The following is a 19,083-nucleotide window of genomic DNA, read 5'->3' as shown; positions in this document are numbered from 1 at the left end:
TTGCTTATTTATAACTGCATCATCCCGTCCACATCCACAGGTATCCCTCGTAATTCGTAACCTTCGTTCTGTGCAATTCCCCACTGCTCTTTTAATATCCTGAGCCGGTCTTCAGTTCTGGGCACAAAGCGTGCCGAGAATGGCTTGGGTATGGTAAATCCTGCGTCTGTGTACGCATTGTCACTCAAATCAATGTCCATCTCCACCCCATTCACAAGCGGGGGTCGAATCTCGTACGCCCATAAAATAGCGGCCAGCGCGATATCCAAGGAATTCTCTGCAAGTCTTGCACCCGGACACATTCTTCTCCCTGTACTGAAGGTGAAATGGTCGCGCTTGGTGGGATCGCCCATAGCAGCATATTCAGCACTATATAGTTTATGATCTAAGTAGCGCTCCGGCTTGAATTCAAAAGCTCTGTCAAATCGCGAGGGATCATAATGCAGAAAAGCGGTATTGGCAACCAAGACTGTCCCTTTAGGAATGATATGGCCTTTGTATACGACATCTTCGTCTGCGTAGTGACGAATTCCAGGGGCTATAATCGGATTCATTCGTAGCATTTCTTTGACACAAGCGCGAACATATCGGAGATTGCAGATATCTTCGAATCTGGGTAAACGATCTGGCCCCACTATATCCATCAGTTCCTCGTGGACTTTATCTTGAATAGTTTTGTTGGCAGCAAGCTGAAGCACGAGACTGTTTAATGTGGCAGCTGTTGTCTCAAATCCAGCCTCAACGAGACCTGTTGTGAGCCAGATCAAATGTTCTTCGGTCAGTCCCTGCGCATACCATGATTCTTTTTTCTCATAGATCTCTTTGGCATAGCAGTGTGGGGCCTTCCCAGATGAGACCTGCTCTGCTAGTTGTTTCCATAATATCATTTTAATGTCCATAATTTGCTTTGCTGCAACCATCGCCTCCTTTCGGCCGGGTTGCAGCCACTTGGGTAATTGAGCCAATGGAGGCAGTTCGTCAACCAGGAAAGCACCCGGCCTCGAAGTCCTTCGTAGTATTGCCTGGGTTCTAATCGAGTTCTGTGCAGCTGGATGATCTAGACTTTTTACTCTGGTTCCGAAGGTATGCGTCATGATAATGCTCAATGCATATCGTCGAATATGTTGATAGAAATTCCGTTGGCTTTTGTTATCTGTCCCCAGGTCAAAGATTAACTGTTTGGCTTCAAACTCTTGACTCGGAACAAAGCTTGCCGTCATAGGCACAGTGGTCATTTGGCGTACGGCTGTTCGGAGAGCCCGCCACTGGGCCCCGTACGGCATAGTCGGCATGCGATTTCCGCCCGTGACGATATCATGTCCCAGAGGTGAAGGAGCCTTCGACGATGTGTGAAGTGCCTGCTTTTCTAGGATCTCACGAACGGCTTCTGGTGTGTTTATCACAACCCAGTTATACCATCCAACACGAATTTTGAAAATATCGCCGTACTCCAGCGCCCATTTCCGAAAGACGGCCGGCGCTTTAGGTGGAAGTTGATAGCCAATCCCTATAAAAGGGTAGCCTTTGGGACCGGGGATGGAGTCGAGTCTACGGTCCCGGCGAATTAATCTTATAATTATCGTTGTGGCAGCGAGCAAAAGTGCCAAGGAGAGAAATTGATGGTTTCCACAGAGGACAAGTGCTGCGTCCATTTTGTAACAACTTCGAGTTGGGCTTGGGTAGTAAAGGTATTGATCATTTGCACATTAAGGTACGCATGGTATGATATGTCATTCTATTTCTGCAAGATTAAACCTCTTCGGAGTTAAACTTAGCCTGATGACCGACGCCGTAGCTTATTCATTACTCCTTGCATTTGTGGTTGCGCTCTCAAAACATCCAGCCAAACGGGTGTAACTTTTGATTCCCGAGCGTCGTCGTGGAGCTTTCGGATCCCGAATCTATACGAATCTATATCTTGTCAATCCTTCTAATTAGAGCCCTAATTAACAGATCTGATCTTATAAAGGTTTCTATACAGAATCGCTAGCTTAATATTCGCTCAGTATCGTAATTCAAAAGACAAAATTGTACTGTTTAAATTTTGTTTTCGTGCAGCAGGAATGGCGACCGCAGACTCCAAAACGGGCACAACCTACGCCACTACCGATTGGAAAAAGTACCAGCAAGGCCGACCGGCGTATCCCCCTTCGCTTACTGAAATTATCTATGACTATCATCGTCGCCAGTCATCCGCAGGATGGGAGCGTCTCGTCGACATCGGTGCTGGATCTGGCATCGCCGCGACAAATTTCATGGCTGATTTCAAGATCATTCACAATTCCGATCCCAGCCCATGGAATGAAGAACAAGCTCGCGCATTTCTTTCAAATTATGCGAAGGAACATGGACTAAGTCCCCAGCTGGAATATTCCCAATCAACTGGAGAAGAGACCTATAAACATACGGGTGAATCCACAGCAGATGCCGTTATTGTCGCAACAGCTGCGCACTTCATGGACCCCGATGGACTCGTTGAATCAGCTGCGAAGATCCTTCGTCCTGGTGGAACTCTTGCGGTGTACAGTTATTGGAATCCAGGTTTCCCAGGTTGCTCACAAAGCTTCCATGAATCCTTCGGAAAGACCTTCGATAATCTGGTCCTGAAAGCTCTAGAATCAGGAGATGATGCAAACCGTGCTCGGCTTGCAAAAGTCATTGAGCGCCGAATGACGGGAGGCGGATGTTTGGATTCTCTTCCCTTGCCTTCGGAGCTCTTTGAGGAACCCAAACGCGTATACATCAATGCTGGACCCGGCGATATCCCGTACAAATATCTATACCAAAGATTCGCTGCCCCGGGTAAAGATGTAGGCGGTATTTCTCGGGTGACTGCACGAGATGAGATTGTCCGGTACACAACCGATGAAAACCCCGAGGCGGATGGATGGGCGTTTGACGCACCCAAGGAGTGGTTTCCTAACTTCTTCAATACCATCCGGCCGGCCAATAGTACGATGACAGAGGAGGAAACAAGAAAGGCATATAATGAGTGGGAACAGGTATTCGATATGGAATGTCCCCAAGGAATGGTGAGAGTTCAGTGGCCTTGTTATCTTGTTTTGGCTAGAAGGAAGTAGTTAAATACGGCTATTCCTTTGGACCTTCAATCATATACCAGGATGTTGATGTTTTGAACCTATTCCAAATTACGGAAGACATGATAATAAATGCTTGATTTCATCAAATCAGAATTAAATGAAGTTACAGATAAATACTCAATCGCGCTCTCATTTATAGGCAGAGAAAAGAAGCTATTCATGGCCGTTAGCCACCTTTGAATCGGCAACGAACTGCCAAGCTTTTTCCAGTCCACCATAAAATACCCACCGGGTCATGTTATTCACAACCATATCGCCTCCTTTGCCCACATTCTCCAAAATTCCATCTCGAACAGCTTCCGGCATATTATGACCACCGGGTTGGAAAACCTCCTCGGTAGAGTCTACCGCCATATGGGCAATCTTGAAGAAGTCAGCCTTTGCGAGAGGAAAACCATCCGCCGGATCGCCCAGTTGATCCAAGCTGTACAAAGCACGCATAACCTTGGCCACATGTCCTTCGTCTCGGTAAATATTGGCACGATGGAAGAGTTCTGGCCACTCCTGTTCCGGGTGGCTTGGGACATAATCTTTCACCCGCTCGGGATAGAATTCGGGGCATCCCACGCCAGCATACATCACCGCATCGCATCTCGCTTTGGCTTCAAGTAATCGGGCCTTTTCTTCATTGGTCAACCAATCCAATGCAAGAATAGCGGGATAGAACACCGAAAGGGTAACGCTATGTAGAACAACAAAATCTAGTGTTTCTCGTTTTCCAGGCTGTTGCGCAGCCCCCATCATGTATGCGCAGGTGTGCATCATGTCGCGCAATTTCATTTGCAAGTCCTCGGTGGTAGGCTCTACTTGGAACTGACTGAGATACGGTGCGAGTTGTTCACCAGTTACACGTGCAAGTAATCCATCTCGAATTTTGTTGAAGGGGTCGGTAGGCTTTACCGCGGTGGAGATCTCGGGATCGTTTCGGAGATCATCCAGGATTTCTAAAAGACGTTTAGGAGAAACATCTTTGTTTGATTTGTTATATTCCTCCGCCGGGAGGAGAAATTTTTTGGGCCAATTGTCGTGGACACAGGCCGCTGCGAGTGCTTCTGCAATGAGACTGGGTTGATTAAATTCAAGCGCGCATCCGAGGTGAATTATGGGATGAACGAGATCTGGATGATGTCAATGAATCAATTTGCACTCATATCGCTCTTTATGGTAGATTACCTGTATACATCCGACAAAAAATATCTTCTGCGCGTGAATCACCGTTCAATAGGTACTCTCGCATTACTGCGGGCACGCCCTTTGCATCAATTTCTCCTTCAAAGAATCGCATAAAGTCTGAGTAATAGTCGTCGCTCCCAAGGCACTTGGCGAAAACTTCTGGGTCCTTCAAGTCAGGTGTCTCTGAGACCAGGCGCTCTGCATTTTCGAAGGGAGCTTGATATATAGTGTTGTATTCCCACATATCTTGTATCTCCTCGGGTCTGGCTCCCAGTGCCCAGAGACCGAGAAGGTGATGGACGATGTGATCTGAACAATGTTAACAGTGTTTTTGAATATCTTCGTGTGATTGCATACTATGAAATCCTGCATTGAAGCGTGTATGGTACAATGTATGATTAATTGTAAGAAGTTCAGATGCTTTGGCTGCGCTTTCTTTAGTCAAGCCCGCAGCGTGAGTGTATCCTGAGGTACCATCAGCCGTCAACTGGACGGTCCTAGTATCGGTATGGGGACTTTTCACATTCATTTTGAGTGTAGTTAGTGGATATCACCAAGTTACGTTGTCAATAGCACCAAGCAAAGATATCCGAAGCAATCGCTTTTGACTAAGAGAACAGCAGCTGTCAGCTCTGTCTAAACTCGTCGGGTCTCGTATCGTTTTAACTCCTAAATCCGGTCTTCCAAAATGCCTCGACGATCATTACCCGGGGATACAAAAACATAATGTAGTTACTTTCTTTTTCCGTGTTTATCTTGCAGATTCTCGGGATTTGTTCGGGATCCGAAAGGAACCCGACGGCCGTCTGGGAAGCCCGATCAACACCCAATGACACAGGGGCAGAGTCATGCAATGAGCTTTCCGGTCTATATTTCTGTAAATTAATATCATCCGCTTTTGCACGTATTTGCATAAAATATGGGAAATTACTCAAAGTTTCAACTCCGGAATCCCGAACTGATCCCAACTAGATACGATATCTCGTATCGATACACTGTCAGCCCACTCAAGTCTCTACGGTTGGCTCAGATCCCACTCTTCAGTAACATTGGGAGTAACTATGTCCACTTATTGAGAATAGCTATCTTTTGGCAAGCTGTCCCGGGGTAAGGTCCGTAATACGGGGGGCAAAATGCTCCAGGCTTGAGGTTGAGCGAGCTTTGCGCATCTTGTCAAGGGGTCTCCGCCTATTGAAGGTTCAAGACAAGATGGATTGATTGCTTTCCTCGGGAATTATTGATCATGATTTACAATTAAGTTTTCCACCTGAAGTTTCAGCCCGATACTATGGCAGGCCCATGGCCACCTACTAAATTAAGATGACTAGAGGAATGTATGGGTGATGGGCGGACACATACGCAGATTTAGAACTTTGCTTGATATGGTAAAATGAGATCAGTAGAAGAATTTCTCCATTAAAGATATCACTTAATAGATGTAACTAGGCAATACATCCTCTTTGCTATCTAGGGTGATAAATATTGTTCTAGCGTTTAATCTACATGAATTAATCAAGTCTTAGTCTAGCCGTAGAATAATAAGAAAGCTCCCTAATTTTTTTAGTATCTGGGAATAACAGCAGCAGTGATTTCTTACCCTTCAAGAACCATCGCATTGAACTATCCAACTATATCAGGTAGGCCATCATAAATCAGCCATCCTCGATTGGCATAATGGTTATTTTGCCTACTGGCTGACAATCCTCCTAATGAGGCATCATATTAAAGAAACATAGGTGCTGGGATAATTCTATAAAAAATGCTTTTTGAATTCTTTTGAGGATTTAAATTATATGCACCTCAGATCTTGAATTTTCCCCAGGTCCTAGATTCTTGTGCGTCCTGCTGTGTTTACTGAAAAATCTATATATGAACCCTGCTTGCGCTGAACATTTCTTTGAGAACAAGCTACTCAATTTGCCAGCCAGTGCCAATTGCACAATTTAGTTTGAGTAAGACTAGCCCAATAGATGGGAATATCAGATCACTATCTTCCGCGCAATAATTTCTCTGGTTCAAATGAAATACTTCATCCAGAGTAACCATTTAGAGTGTAGAGGGACCTCAAGTTTCAGCACGAGCAAAGCAAGGTCAGCGTCAACTTCACTCGTATTGGCCCACCAATGAAATCTCCAAAGATATCACCGGTGATTTATGTATATAGTTGCCATTCCATTGCTGGCATTTGAAACATGATGGGACGCCTGCAAGTAAGATTTGCGTGGATACTTCCGAGGCAACCTCCTGGAGGAGCCTAGTGTACCCCGAGCCAATCGGCTATCACATATGTTCCTACCTTCGCTGCCAGCAGTTTTGTCGGTCTTGAATAGGCTCGGGTTACAAAATAATCCCTGTCAAGGCCCCAGCCCCGAAAGCAACCTCTGCTGATACCGATGTCTTACTCGGGATAGAACTCGTACAAACAGTAAAACGATTGCTTCCGAGGCAATGAAGGAAATTGGGCTTTTATACGCTAGTTACTTGACCTAATCTAATCCATATTTTCCCAAAGTTTGGAAGCCTAGTGCAACAATATGTGAAAGACAGGGAATACAACATCCCGGCGTATTTTAATATTTCCAAGATATATACAGAACCTAACCACGATTTGACACTTGACAATCATTTTTCAAGACATAATTCAACATGTCAAAACAACTATCTTTGTATCTTTTTGGAGATCAAACTTTCGATGTTCAACCACACTTGAAACATTTACTGCGGAAACGAGATAATGTAATCCTCGAGGAGTTTGCATCGAGATCTTATGATGCCATCCGGACTGAAATTTACAAGCTGCCAACGCAGGTCAGAGATGATCTTGATCGATTTACCTGTGTGGATGATTTAGTATCATGGGACTGCTGTGGACGGAGATGTATCCCGCTGGACATGGCTGTTACCTGCATGTATCAGTTGGGAACTTTTATTTGGTAAGTGAAAAGATCTACTTTTTATTTAAACACGTACCTATGATATGCTAATTAAATCATAAGTCAAGCGGAGACGGAATCTTATAACACCTCAAAACTACGTGTCCTTGGAATTTGTACTGGAGCGTTCGCTGCGGCGGCTGTCAGTTGCAGTGACAACACCGTGGGACTCATACCGCTTGCCGTTGAGGCCGTCATCGCTGCCTTTAGAACTGGAGTTTCGGTGATAAATGCGGCTAAAAGAGTTGCGCCATGGAGTGGCGACAACCAGAGCTGGTCAATCATTGTTCCTGGATCTTCATCCACCAAATCTGTTCAGAAATTCACCGAAGAGACCGTAAGCAATCCCATTGCTCCCCCCGCACTCTCATACCACTAGCTAACGAAATTTTGATGAAGATATTACCACGCACAAGCATGCCCTATATTAGTGCATATGCCCCAAGCGGCATCACTGTCAGCGGACCTCCCGATTCTCTCGCACGACTCATAGACTCCGAAAGTTTCAATGGCCTGAGGCAAAAGAGTATTTCTATACACGGGCCATATCATGCATCCCATCTGTATTCCCAGTTTGATATCAACCGGATTATTGATGGTCTGGCCATCAAGAATCCAGAACAATCATTCTCTCTTTTCACGGGTACAGGAAGCAGCGTGGAAAAAGGTAACTTTGCTACTCTCTTGGAAAATGCAGTTCGACAAGTTCTTCTGGAGCCCATCCAATGGAATATCATTTTGGATGAACTGCAAAATTGGATCGGGGATGTAGATCCTACGTCTTTCACTATCGTCCCCATTGGGACCACGGCTGACCAACTGATATACTCCGCACTAAAACAGACCTCCTTACAGAGTTTGATGCCTAGAGTATATCCCCAGGCTCGAGAGGCTCATCCCAAAAGTCATATGTCGTCCGAAAATTCCAAGACGCCGAAACTCGCGATTATTGGCATGTCAGGGCGCTTCCCTGGCGCGAAAGACAACCAGGCATTCTGGGATCTTCTTTATCAGGGATTAGATGTTCACAAGCCGGCTCCAGCCCTGCATTGGGACGTCAAGACCCATGTTGATTCAACAGGAACAAAGAAAAACACAAGCGCAACACCATTCGGCTGTTGGTTGGACGACCCAGCCAGCTTTGATGCGCGCTTTTTCAATATCTCGCCTCGGGAGGCACCGCAGATCGATCCCGCGCAACGACTTGCCTTAATGACTGCCTATGAGGCAATCGAGCAAGCAGGCATCGTCCCTGATGCCACACCTTCCACTCGACGCGATCGTGTCGGTGTGTTTTATGGGGTCACGAGCAATGACTGGATGGAAACCAACAGCGCTCAAAGCATCGATACATATTTCATTCCCGGGGGCAATCGTGCGTTTATTCCTGGTCGTATAAACTACTGCTTCAAGTTCAGTGGACCAAGCTATGCTATTGACACAGCCTGTTCGTCCAGCCTTGCCGGTATTCATCTTGCCTGCAATTCTTTGTGGAGAGGAGATGTCGATACCGCCATCACGGGAGGGACAAATGTTCTCACAAATCCCGACTTCACCGCTGGATTGGACCGAGGGCACTTCCTGTCTCGCACAGGGAATTGTAAAACTTTCGATGACGGCGCAGATGGATATTGCCGTGGCGAGGGCATTGGAACCGTCATTATCAAGCGTCTGGATGATGCCATTGCCGACAACGATCCCATACTAGGTGTGATTCTTGGTGCCTATACGAACCATTCAGCGGAGTCAGAGTCAATTACAAGACCTCATGTGGGTGCCCAACGTGCAATATTCCGTAAAATCCTCAACCAGGGAGGTATCGATCCTTATTCTGTGAGCTATGTCGAAATGCATGGCACCGGCACCCAAGCCGGGGATGCTGGCGAAATGTCCAGTGTTTTGGATACCTTTGCACCGCCTCTGAGTCAGGTTCAGAAGGGTCGAACCCATGAAGAAACACTTTACTTGGGATCTGCCAAGGCGAATATCGGGCATGGAGAGGCTGCCTCTGGTGTGTCCAGTCTCATCAAAGTACTCTTGATGATGCAGAACAATACAATTGTTCCGCATTGCGGGATCAAGACCAAAATCAATCACAAATTTCCAACGGACCTACATGAGCGTAATGTTAGAATTGCGCTTAAAGCAACACCATGGGAGAGAAATTCCGATTCAAGGCACCCTCGACGGGTTTTTGTCAATAACTTCAGTGCTGCGGGCGGAAACTCGGCTTTGTTGTTGGAGGACGCACCACTTATCCCTGAGCCTATTGGAATCGCTGATCCACGAACCCAGCATCTCATCGCGGTTTCGGCTAAGAATGGTGTCTCTCTGCAAGGTAATCTCAGATCTATGCGGGCCTTCCTCAATCAGAACTCCGATATCTCACTCGGCCAGCTGTCATACACCACCACTGCAAGGCGTATACACCACCAGCACCGTGTACTGCTTGCTGGCACAACTGTCAAAGATATTTGCGCGCAGGTCATGGTAGCTCTGCAAGAGCAGACAGGAATGACCCGGCCTAAAACCGCCCCAAAGCTCATCTTTGCCTTTACTGGCCAAGGTGCCCAATACCCTGGAATGGGCAAGGACTTATTTGATAGCTTCTCTGTTTTCCGTACCGAACTCGTTCATCTCGACGAGGTCGGACAGAGTCTAGGATATCCATCTTTTCTACCTGTAATCCGGTCCCAAGAGCAGGCGGACATTGGCGATTTCACTCCGACTGCCATACAGCTAGCTAGTGTCTGTATGCAGCTCGCGCTAACCAAGCTCTGGGCATCATGGAACATCCATCCGACCGCCGTCATCGGACACAGTCTGGGTGAATACGCAGCGTTGAACATGGCCGGTGTCTTATCAGATGCAGACACTATCTACCTGGTCGGAGCACGAGCTAATCTCCTTCAGCAAAAGTGTACACGGGATACTCATGCCATGCTTGTGGTAAAGGGATCTACGAATGATATTGCAAGGGTCCTGGGGGCCACAAAATATGAAATCGCCTGCCGCAATTCACCTACCGAGACTGTCTTGGCTGGATCGAATGAAGACATCGCAGATTTGAAATCCCTACTCTCGGATTCTGGGCTCAAATCGACCTTACTTAAGGTTCCTTACGCATTTCACTCTTCCCAGGTTGAACCAATACTTGACGATCTCAAGAGAGTGGCCGCTGGAGTGACTTTTGCGGCTGCGAAAATCCCCATTATCTGTCCATTGGACGGCAGTATCGCTTATGATGCTCACAGCTTTGGCCCTGAGTATCTTTCCCGTCACACTCGCGAACCTGTGAATATGTTTGAAGCTCTTCTGGTAGCGAATCATAATAGTATTTTTGCAGCCCATTCGATCACATTGGAGATCGGGCCTCACCCCGCTATCTCAGGTATGGTGAAGGCCGTTCTGGGGCCTCAAATGATATGTGTCTCATCGTCCCAGCGTGCTCGATCTATATGGAACGTGCTGTCTTCTGCTTTGAAGATTCTCTATGAGGCCGGTGCTGATATTTGCTGGGCGAAGTACCATACCGACTTCAAGTCATCGCATAAGGTTATCCCGTTACCCGCGTATAGTTGGGACCTTAAAGAGTACTGGATACAGTACGTTAATGATTGGTCATTACGCAAGGGTGATCCTCCGTTGGTTATTCGAAGTGGACAGAAGCTTCAGAGTACTACTATCCATCGTGTGGTTGAGGAGACAGGTGATTCACAAAAGGGACATCTTGTTGTGGAAGCCGACATCGCACGCAAGGATCTCAGTCCTCTCGTTCAGGGCCATGAGGTCGACGGTATTCCACTTTGTACTCCATCCGTTTATGCGGATATCGCACTGAGCTTAGGTTCATATATTATTCAGCGGGACCGTGCGGATACGCAAGATGATTTCCTAGTGGATGTCTCGGACATGACTATCTTCAAGGCTCTAATTTTACGGGCTGAGGCGACGAAGCAATTGCTTCAAGTTAACGCGGATATTGACTGGTCCACTGAGTCTGCTGCTGTCAAATTCATGTCGTTTGATGTATGTAGCTATCAAGCCCCATTCCAATGCAACAAACTAACCGTATTATAGAGCAAGGAGAAGCTTCAAGAGCATGCCCGGTGTGTGATCCGCTTCAAGGATCGGTCTCTACAGAAGTGTCTCCAAGAGAATGCAGCATCTGTGAAGCAGAAAATACAAGCACTCCGCGAAGGGATCGCTTTGGAAACCACAGCTCGGTTTAACCGCCCAATGGTCTATCGTGCAATAAGGCCACTTGCACGATTCCATGACGACTACCGGGCTATTGACGAAATCGTCCTAAATAGCGCAACACTCGAAGCCTCAAGCCATCTCAGCTTTGGAAGCGTCAAACGTGATGGCCACTTTCACACACATCCCGCGATTATTGATTCTTTGACACAGTCTTGTGGGTTTACGATGAACTGCAATGATAATACAGACTTGGATGTGGAGGTTTTCATGAATCATGGCTGGGGCTCATTCCAGATGTTTGAGACAATGGACTTTGACAAGAAATATTCAACGTACACGCGAATGGAAGAGGGCAAGGACAAGCTTTGGCATGGTGATGTTGTCATTTTAGACGGTGATCGGGTGGTCGCGTTCTTTGGGCAGATTGCAGTAAGATCCTGCCTAGATTTGCAACTCAATTCCTTAAATACTAACCTTTTCTCAGATTCAAGCTGTCCCTCGTCGTGTTCTGAAGGTGATCCTCTCCATTGAGAGTGGGAAAAAATCTCAGAATAAGCCGACTACAAGGGCCTCCGCTGGTGTGCCTGATCAAACATTACTTCCGGCTCCAGCCCCTATGGTTTCAGGATCATCCAATTTTTCAAAGGCCTTGGCTATTATAGCAGATGAGAGTGGAATTGCTATTTCGGACTTGACTGACGGCACTGCGTTTGCCGATGTTGGCATCGACTCTCTGCTTGGACTCACGATCTCTGCTCGCTTCAAGGAAGAGCTTGATCTGGACGTTGACTTTGATGCCCTGTTCAACGAATATCCCACAGTTGGTGATCTGAGGACCGGTATAGAAGGCACTGTCCCAAACGTTACCGCTCTCTCCACCCCTCGATCTAGCGACATTGGAACCGTGACTCCGCTCACTACTAGCACCTCCATCACTATACCTGGTCCGGACGAGTATTTTGCCACACCTAAATTTGGTTTCCAGCAAGCTCTCAACATCATTTCAGAGGAAAGTGGAGTCGCAGTCGATGAATTAACGGATGACACAAACTTCGCAGACTCTGGCGTTGACTCCCTGTTGTCACTTGTGATAGTCAGCAGGTTCCGCGACGAACTTGAGCTCGACATACAGCATGAGTCACTGTTTTTAGAGTGTCCAACTGTGGCAGATCTGAAGGATCTACTAACTGGAGAGAATCATTTCATTGATACACCTCAGTCGTCGCCTGAAGCCAAGCCCATGCAGCTTCCAGAGATACAAATCCAGGATTTCGCGGCAGAGAGAAATAATTCAAAATGTATGATCGACAGAGCATCTCTCATAGCCCGCAAAGAGGCTGTCAATGAATATGTGGAGAAATATACGGCTCTTTTCTCCTCACCTGGCTCTTCACCTTCTTCCTTGATACCCAACAACAACGAAAAGGTCGTTCTTGTAACAGGTGCGACTGGAAGCCTTGGGGGTCACCTGGTTTACCACCTGGCTCACCTTCCAGACGTCAAGACCATCGTCTGTCTCAACCGCGAGAACAAAGCAGATCCCTATATAAGACAGCAGAAAGCCATGCGAGAAAAAGGAATCCGTTTTCCCGAATTCCTCAAACCAAAACTTCTGGTATTCCAAACTGACACCTCAAAGCCCATGTTCGGCTTGATCAAGGACGAATACGATGGGCTTGTGAGTTCGGTCACCCATCTCATCCACAATGCTTGGCCTATGAGCGCAAAACGCCCTCTATCAGGCTTCGAGTCCCAATTTCAAGTTATGCGAAATCTTATCGACTTCGCATCTGATGTCGCATCTCAACTTCCTGAGACTGTCAAATTCAGCTTCCAAATGGTTTCCTCCATTGGCGTTGTCGGCCATTACGGTCTTGAAACCCATCAAGACAAAACCATTGTGCCCGAGAGAGAAGTGGACATTGATGCTGTCCTTCCAAATGGCTACGGAGAGGCAAAATGGGGCTGTGAAAGAATGCTTGATGCAACGCTCCATAAATTTCCCACCCGGTTCCGCACGATGGCTGTTCGCCTAGGCCAGATTGCAGGCTCAAAGACAAGCGGATACTGGAATCCCATGGAGCATTTCGGATTTGTGATCAAATCTTCGCAGACATTGAACGCATTACCAGATGTCCCAGGCAAAGTATACTGGACCCCAGTAAACGATGTCGCAGGTTCATTAGCGGATCTTGTGCTCGCTGACAATGTTCCACATCCTATTTATCATATTGAAAACCCCGTGGGTCAGTCATGGCGCGACATGAACAAGATTCTCGCGGATGCGTTAAGCATTCCGCATCTCATTCCATTCCAGGAATGGGTGGAACGTGTCAGAGCGGGACCCTCAAGGAATAATCCGGCGTCAACGCTCCTAGAATTTTTGGATAGTAACTACCTAAGGATGTCCTGTGGAGAATTGGTTCTTGATGTGAAGCGTACACTTGAACATTCGAAGACGTTGGCCACTGTGGGACCGGTGAGTGAAGAAATCGCGAGAAAATACATTCATATTTGGAGAGAGATTGGATTTTTGAATTAGATAGAGCCTACTTTCTTTGCATACTGTTGAAACAGAATGGTACGATGAATAGCAATTGAAATTCGATATCTTTGTATCGAAACTCCTATGGACGTTGAGTCGATCACTCGGCTCATTAGTGGACAATATAAGTAAAAATTTGATCAGTTTTTTCTAGGTACGGTTAATTTATTGTTCCGGAGCTACTTCCATACAAACAATCGTCATTTTAGCAGATTTCAAGCGAGTTCCTCAGCGCTAGAATAGCGTGTACATTGGTAAATTCTTTCTCTGAGGTAAGCTACAGATAATGAGAATACCCCAAAATAGAAACAATGTCAATCATCGAATTCACGTATATAATACCCTTTGATTATTTGCTATACTGCCATTTATGTTACATCTCCTGGCTTGCACAACCAAAAAGCTCCCACTCCGATCTCCTAGAATTTGTTCTCATCAATTAGGAAAGTAAGGGAAGCACCTCGTACCGGGTGTAGTTCCACAGCACAGAGGAATCATGAGATATGAAAGCAGCCCCAGTATACCAAGTGTTGCGGTGTCCTTGAACTTTTCATCAATTAGCATTTCCACTCGTGCGACAGTCAAGCAGTAGCTTACGTTGCTTCAACTTCTCATAGAATCCTCCAGTGATGGCATCAGCGTCTGCAACCAGCTTGAATGGGGTGTGGCTATGAAATTTGAAGATCTCAGGGGCTGTAGTGACGGTCGAGTTGGTTGTCTTCCGCAGTCGTCTAATGATATTGGTAACATCGGCCTCGACTTCAGCCTGGGTCATATCATATGGACTGGCATACCAAGAGTAAAAAATGTTGGGGTCCTTGGTCGCAGTGATCAGATATGGAGCGGGTAATTGAGGAGTATTAAATGTGCTAGATGAAGCATTGGCGTTCAAATACTCATATCCGGCTGGCAGACCGGTGTTTTTAAGAAGCATAATGAAGTAGTTCGAGTAGGTCCACTTGGAGAATAGTCCAGTTTCCTTGGTGTCGAGGCTAAATGGTTTCACTTAAAACGAATCAATCAGTAATGTTCCAACAAGGGCATTTTCGGTGTTGTGGGAGATCATATACTCACAGTTATCAACTAGTGGAGGTGCGGTGATTAAAAGCTTCTTGGCCTGTATGAGCTTGTTCCCCAAAGGCGTCTTCACAACCAAGTGGACTCGCTTGTTTGGGTTATCAGGACGTTCAGCAGCGGTTACACTTGAGGAGAGCAAGGCATCTGAGCCTAATCTGCGGAGGGCCACAGAATAAATTTCATCATTTTTGCCGCTGACCGGGCCAATGGCTGCACCTGCCATAGAATTGAAATACGAGTAATCTACCATTTTCATCACATTGATGGTCAGTTGGTTCAGGATGTTCGTGAACCCTCTACCAGCAGAGAATATGTTGTATACCTCATCTGCAATGTCGTATTTCTGAATGAAATCATCGAATGACAGGAGTAAATCTGAGGGTACTGGGCTAGGGAGGTCCCAGCCATAGGAGAGGTAGGGATATTTGCTTAGTTGTTCCTCGTACCCGTCATAGTTTCCGCTGGTTTGCACGTTTACAGGTGTCCCGGTCTGGAGATCCGAGTACACGACATTTAACGGCGAGAATGAAAGCTGGCCAACGTCAATGCCCAACAAAGAAAAGTAATCAATTGCAGCCGAGTCTATATGAGTTAGCCTTCTTCTTTATAGGATTTTTTCAAACAGTTACTTGCTATTGTAGTACGCTTGTAGCCCCCAGTTGACAATGACCCCGGTGTTAGGATCAACCCAGGTACGAGTGTGGCCCCCAAGTTCCTCGTCCTTTTCGACCACAACGACACTCTTTCCCTCTGCCTTCAAATTCATCGCGCTGTAAATGCCACTGGAGCCACCACCAATGATGGCAATGTCCCGACTAAGCACATCGCCATGAGCATAGCTTGATGGATCGAATTGATCCTTCGCGAGCACAATCGCAGCCGCACACACTGAAAATATCACTTCAATCTTCATCTTTATGGATTCGTCGAGTCGATTCTCTGCTCTCTCTTCATGTGAATAATTCTAGCCAAGACCTTCCATTTTATATATGATCCTCTTGAACCGAACGCGATAAAAATAAACTGTTGTTGTATTCCATTTGATTAAATCGTATGATAGTGTAAAGCTCAATACCACGCTAAGACAACAAGGCAATTGTCATAATTCTATCCTACAGTGCATTCATTTACAGAATACGGAGAAATCCGAAATTGAGCTCATAGGTCCCAGGGATTCAAGGCTGTGTCTGAAACTTCGGAGTTACCCTCGCCCACTCCGCCCTCCACAATTGCGCCAATCGGGAACTTTTCGGGGTCTATCGGGAAAACATGAAGTTTGAAATTCACTACCAAATTGAAATGAAAGTATTATCCCCAAGTACTGAATTTGTATGAAAAATGGAGCCTTGACAGAGGCTGGGTCTAATTTCGGGACAACTTGAAGAACACATCAATGCCGAGGGGGCCAAACTCGGGGCGCACTCGGGAAAATAGCACTACCATTCAAAGATCGATTTTATTTCGATGCCACTTTTTATACGAGATTCTGTGAGCTTATGTGAGAATCACTGAATCACTTCTGCCGATCATTAGATATTCCACGTTGTTTCCTTGGGGTCATGTTAGATGCTCCAATAGGAACTCAAATGCCATGCAATGGTAGGAATTGGAGGCACATCCCCTGCATATGAATGCCTGGCCCATAATGTTTCGGTCATTTCAAACCCAAGGTGCATGATAATACGGGCGGGGTTCTAGTAAGTCATCAGCCACATGTCCTTGACTAAGACAAATCCGATCGGGTGATACAAAGACCGATTTGATGGTTAAATACAAACAATCTCGGAAGTTGCTCTCGTATCAGTCTAATTAAAGAATCTTGGAAAATCACTAAACCACAGAGTGGACTTGGGTAAAAAGCATATTGATCTCATCACTAAAATATTTGATCTGTAGAGTGATTCTGCCATCCTCGCAATGGCGCCCCAAATATTCTATGCCGTCGCGTTTCTAGCGGCTTTATATCTGCTCAGAAAGCTACTCTTCTCCAAAAAGCAGCTCCCTCTCCCACCAGGTCCCAAAGGTCTTCCGTTAGTGGGAAATGTGGCTGATCTTCCACCGAAGGGAGGATTGGAGTGGCAACACTGGCTCAAACACAAGGATATCTACGGACCCATCAGTCATGTCAAAGTGTTTGGTAACACTATTGTTCTCGTTCATGACTTGGAGATTGCGACTGAGCTCCTAGATCGACGGGGTGGCAAGTATTCTTCAAGGTCCCGCATGGTATTTGCAGGTGAAATGTTCGTTCTCCACCAGCTACATATGATTCCAAGTTCGGAGTATGCTCACGGCTGTACAGGTGCGGCTACAATGAACGTATGCCATTCAAGCCATACGACAAAGTTTTTCGCGCGCAACGTAAACTAGCTGGTGGACAGATTGGAACCAACACTGCCGTGAAACGATTTCATCCTGCTATGACTCTAGAAGTGCGCCGTTTTCTCCTGCGAACGTTGGAGAACCCAGAACAGGTTATTAGCCATCTTGAAACGTAAGTCATTTTCCGTAATCCAGTGAGTTCGTACCAGGAGATCCTAATAACCAAATCCTGCTCGATAGTGAATCCGGCTCTCTGATGCTAAAGATGCTTTACGGATATACTCCCTCCCCCCACACCCCCGACAGACTTGTCCGTCTAATAAACAAGGTAATGGAGGAGTTCAGCCAAGCCGTTGTGGTCGGTGCATGGTTGGTCGATTTGATTCCCGCGCTTCGATTTATACCCGACTGGGTCCCTGGTACAGGCTTCAAACGGACCGCACGTCAATGGAGAAAGGACTCGGATGATTGCATGAATGTCCCTGTCGACTTTGTCGAGCAGATGATGGCACAGAAACGAGCCCAGCCGTCCTATGTGGAGCGCTTACTTAGTGCAGCCCCGGACTATGAAGAAATTCTAAATATTAAGCAAAGTGCCGCTGCACTGTACGCGGGTGGTGCCGATTCCACCGCCGCAGGATTGAGCTTCTTTATCTTGGCTATGACCGCTTATCCCGAAGTTCAGAAGAAAGCGCAGGAAGAAATTGACCGTGTTATTGGCTCAGATCGATTGCCAGGATTTAGTGACCGCGAAAGTTTACCCTACATTGAAGCTGTTCTAAAGGAGACGCTACGCTGGATGCCTCTCGCCCCGTTGGGGCCACCTCATATGGCTGATGAAGAGGATGAGATCTGCGGATACCGTATCCCCAAAGGGGCGATTGTTCTCCCATCCATCAAATGGTTTGCTTCCGATCCGGAGGTGTATCCCGATCCTGAAAAGTTCATTCCCGAGAGATTCCTCGGAGCGAAAGATGTGACTGGTCCTCATACGTACGTTTTTGGTTTCGGAAGACGAATCTGCCCAGGACGATTATTGGCAGACTCGAATCTCTTCCTCACTATGGCGCAGACACTGGCTGTCTTTGATATTAAGAAGGCAGTGGACAAAGAATCTGGCAAGATTATCGAACCGGTAGTGGGAACAACAACAGGCCTTGTTGCTCATCCGTTGCCATTCAAATGTCAAATTGTACCTAGGAGTGAGAAATATGTTCACTTGATCCGACATGTTGAGGTTGAACACCCTTGGGAGGAGGGCGATTCAAAGTTGCTCCGGGGACTCAGCGGTTGAACATGAGTTTTACACCTAGTTGCCATGAATTGAATGACTTTTTTTTGTAATAAATCGAACCGTATCCCGTGTAAGTGTAACTCGATACAGGCTGTTTCATTTCTGCAGGAAGTTTGGAGAAGAATCAGCCTTGACTCAAGGCTCAAGTCTCCTGCAGAAAACTGCCTTGTCCGAATACATAAATTCGATACCACACAGCAGAGCGAATCTCCCACTTCTTTGTGTCAAATACAATATTTTCACTGAAAATTATACAGTTTCGTTTCAGAGGTCTTCATCTCTTGTCTTCATCACCTATGCTGCTTTCTTTGAAAGCACTTATATGCATTTGACAGCATACTTATAGTCTCATCTTCATTTCGATATGATCTCATTCGCCCTGCCGAAGATTCGAAAAACTGCACGGTTTAGATAATCTACCCGAGATAGAGTGGG

General features: G+C 46.4%; 6 protein-coding genes across 6 annotated transcripts; 3 read left to right on the top strand and 3 right to left on the bottom strand.

Annotated features, from left to right (window-relative positions):
* Nucleotides 1-8: 8 nt before the first annotated feature.
* N7462_000633 (cytochrome P450) lies at nucleotides 9-1,652 on the bottom strand (the record flags this gene model as incomplete). The annotated part of the gene is made up of 1 exon (XM_057072359.1): nucleotides 9-1,652. One exon carries the CDS (start codon nucleotides 1,650-1,652, stop codon nucleotides 9-11), a length of 1,644 nt encoding a protein of 547 aa, XP_056938889.1.
* Nucleotides 1,653-2,063: 411 nt separating this feature from the next.
* Nucleotides 2,064-3,080, top strand: N7462_000632 (uncharacterized protein; the record flags this gene model as incomplete). The annotated part of the gene is made up of 1 exon (XM_057072358.1): nucleotides 2,064-3,080. The coding sequence occupies one exon, from the start codon at nucleotides 2,064-2,066 to the stop codon at nucleotides 3,078-3,080; it is 1,017 nt and encodes a 338-aa protein (XP_056938888.1).
* A 174-nt stretch (nucleotides 3,081-3,254) lies between these two features.
* On the bottom strand, nucleotides 3,255-4,803 carry N7462_000631 (questin oxidase family protein; the record flags this gene model as incomplete). Its single annotated transcript, XM_057072357.1, has 3 exons — nucleotides 3,255-4,219; nucleotides 4,275-4,583; nucleotides 4,632-4,803. The coding sequence occupies 3 exons, from the start codon at nucleotides 4,801-4,803 to the stop codon at nucleotides 3,255-3,257; spliced, it is 1,446 nt and encodes a 481-aa protein (XP_056938887.1).
* A 2,117-nt stretch (nucleotides 4,804-6,920) lies between these two features.
* N7462_000630 (Type I Polyketide synthases (Type I PKS)) lies at nucleotides 6,921-13,952 on the top strand (the record flags this gene model as incomplete). Its single annotated transcript, XM_057072356.1, has 5 exons — nucleotides 6,921-7,207; nucleotides 7,271-7,544; nucleotides 7,607-11,236; nucleotides 11,288-11,839; nucleotides 11,895-13,952. The coding sequence occupies 5 exons, from the start codon at nucleotides 6,921-6,923 to the stop codon at nucleotides 13,950-13,952; spliced, it is 6,801 nt and encodes a 2,266-aa protein (XP_056938886.1).
* Nucleotides 13,953-14,394: 442 nt separating this feature from the next.
* On the bottom strand, nucleotides 14,395-15,945 carry N7462_000629 (amine oxidase, flavin-containing superfamily; the record flags this gene model as incomplete). The annotated part of the gene is made up of 4 exons (XM_057072355.1): nucleotides 14,395-14,501; nucleotides 14,553-14,960; nucleotides 15,030-15,614; nucleotides 15,666-15,945. 4 exons carry the CDS (start codon nucleotides 15,943-15,945, stop codon nucleotides 14,395-14,397), a joined length of 1,380 nt encoding a protein of 459 aa, XP_056938885.1.
* Nucleotides 15,946-16,949: 1,004 nt separating this feature from the next.
* N7462_000628 (cytochrome P450) lies at nucleotides 16,950-18,648 on the top strand (the record flags this gene model as incomplete). Its single annotated transcript, XM_057072354.1, has 3 exons — nucleotides 16,950-17,275; nucleotides 17,335-17,526; nucleotides 17,595-18,648. 3 exons carry the CDS (start codon nucleotides 16,950-16,952, stop codon nucleotides 18,646-18,648), a joined length of 1,572 nt encoding a protein of 523 aa, XP_056938884.1.
* Between the last annotated feature and the right edge of the window lie 435 nt (nucleotides 18,649-19,083).

This window comes from Penicillium macrosclerotiorum (genome assembly GCF_028827735.1).
Source record: "Penicillium macrosclerotiorum strain IBT 26536 chromosome Unknown utg000001l_segment0_segment0, whole genome shotgun sequence".
NCBI classification, from domain to species: Eukaryota; Fungi; Ascomycota; class Eurotiomycetes; order Eurotiales; family Aspergillaceae; genus Penicillium; species Penicillium macrosclerotiorum.
This window is presented reverse-complemented; position numbering and strand designations above follow the sequence as displayed.